Here is a 1521-nt window from a genome sequence, read left to right on the forward strand (position 1 = left end):
CGGGGATCGCGCCAACCCCTATTCCCGCTGCGACCCCGGGTTTCTTTTTGAGGCTGAGCGGTGGCGCCCAGACACAGTTGGTCAGCCCCGTCCTGTCTCCAGGATCTATGGCTGGCGACGTCCGGAGAGTGCCCAGGGGCGCTTCAGACTCTAGGACCTGGATTCCAGCACCCCGTTGTCCGGTTCAGTCCCACTCCCGGCTGGACTTTGCTCTTCTGTTCCGCCGGCCCAACTGCTCAGCGTACAAGGGCTGGAAGCTAGGTGCGGCCGTCTTCTTCCCGTGAGCGGAGTCCAGTGGGGGAGGGTGGCAGTCATGGGGGCAAAGTAAAATGAAGGACGCGTGCGGAAGGAGGGACGACCCAGGGCCCTTAGGGCTTCTCGTTACAGTGTTTGCAAAGCGCCGAGGGCGTCCCGGAGAAGGAGGCGCACTTGTCTGGACAGGGCAGCGCGGCGCTGGCAGAGAAGGGGTACACTGCAGCCTGGCCGAAGGGCGTCAAGGGCGCGGCGGCCACCGGCGCGGCCAAGCCCTGGCCGTGGTTGAGGTAGGCCACGAGGCGCCGCATCTCGTCCAGGGCCTGCGCCTGCATGAGGATGTAGTTCTTGGCGAGCAGCAGCGTGGCGATCTTGGAGAGCTTGCGCACCGACGGGCTGTGCGCGTAGGGGATGACCGCGCGCAGGCCGTCCAGCGCGTCGTTCAGGTCGTGCATCCGCCGGCGCTCCCGGGCGTTGATGCTCAGCCGCAGCGACCGCTGCTCCCGGGGCCGCCGCCGCCCGTCCGCCGCGCCCCCCGGCCCGCGCCGCCGCCGCCGCCGTTCGAAGGCGTCGTCTTCGTCCCCGCTCTGCTCGCCGCTGCTCTCAGCCGCCGCGGCCGGGGCTCCGGGCGCGGACGCCGTGGGGAGGTCACCTCCCGTGCCCGGCATGCCGTAGCCGCGGGCCGCCTCGGGCCCCCGGGCCGCCCCGTAGGCGAGGCCCGCCGCCGCGTAGCCGTGGCTCAGCTCCAGGTACGCGTCCCCCGACAGCGACTTGAGCTCTGCCATTGCCGCGCCTCTGGGCCCGAGGGCCAGCCGGGCGGGCAGGTGCTCCTACGGCCCAGGCCGTGCCGCCCCAGGGTCCGCGCTCGCACTGGCTGCCGGCGCCGCCTCGGTCCCACTCCCGGCTCGCGCGTCCGTCCGGCAGTCGGTCAGTCCCCGAGCCTCCCAGCGCCTCGGCCCCGCCTCCTGCCTCTCCCCCTTCTCCCCTCCCCCTCCTATTCCGACTCTTTCTCTCCTACCGTCCCCCACCCGCACCCCCACCTCTAGCTGCCGAGCGCGGGGCTGGGCTGGGGAGCGCTTTACCTCCCACTCGCGCCGCCACTCCCCCTTTAAGGTGCGGAGGCGCCCGCTGGGACTTCGCAGCCGTCCAATCAGAGGGGACCTGGTGACCGCCTCTTTCCGGAGCCCGGCCGATTCGGCGACGCAGACCGACGGCCAAGGGTGGGGGAGCCGCCGGGATGAGCGAGCCGGGGGTCTGGTGGGAGACAGT

General features: G+C 71.7%; 1 protein-coding gene across 1 annotated transcript; it reads right to left on the bottom strand.

Moving 5' to 3' along the window:
• Window positions 1-368: 368 nt before the first annotated feature.
• Window positions 369-1067, bottom strand: BHLHE23 (basic helix-loop-helix family member e23). Its single transcript, XM_055425173.2, has one exon. The coding sequence runs from the start codon at window positions 1035-1037 to the stop codon at window positions 369-371; it is 669 nt and encodes a 222-aa protein (XP_055281148.2). The 5' UTR covers window positions 1038-1067.
• Window positions 1068-1521: the final 454 nt, after the last annotated feature.

Source organism: Moschus berezovskii, chromosome 15 (assembly GCF_049115385.1).
Source record: "Moschus berezovskii isolate FMDL1 chromosome 15, NW_MosBer_1.0, whole genome shotgun sequence".
In the NCBI taxonomy this organism is placed as follows: Eukaryota; Metazoa; Chordata; class Mammalia; order Artiodactyla; family Moschidae; genus Moschus; species Moschus berezovskii.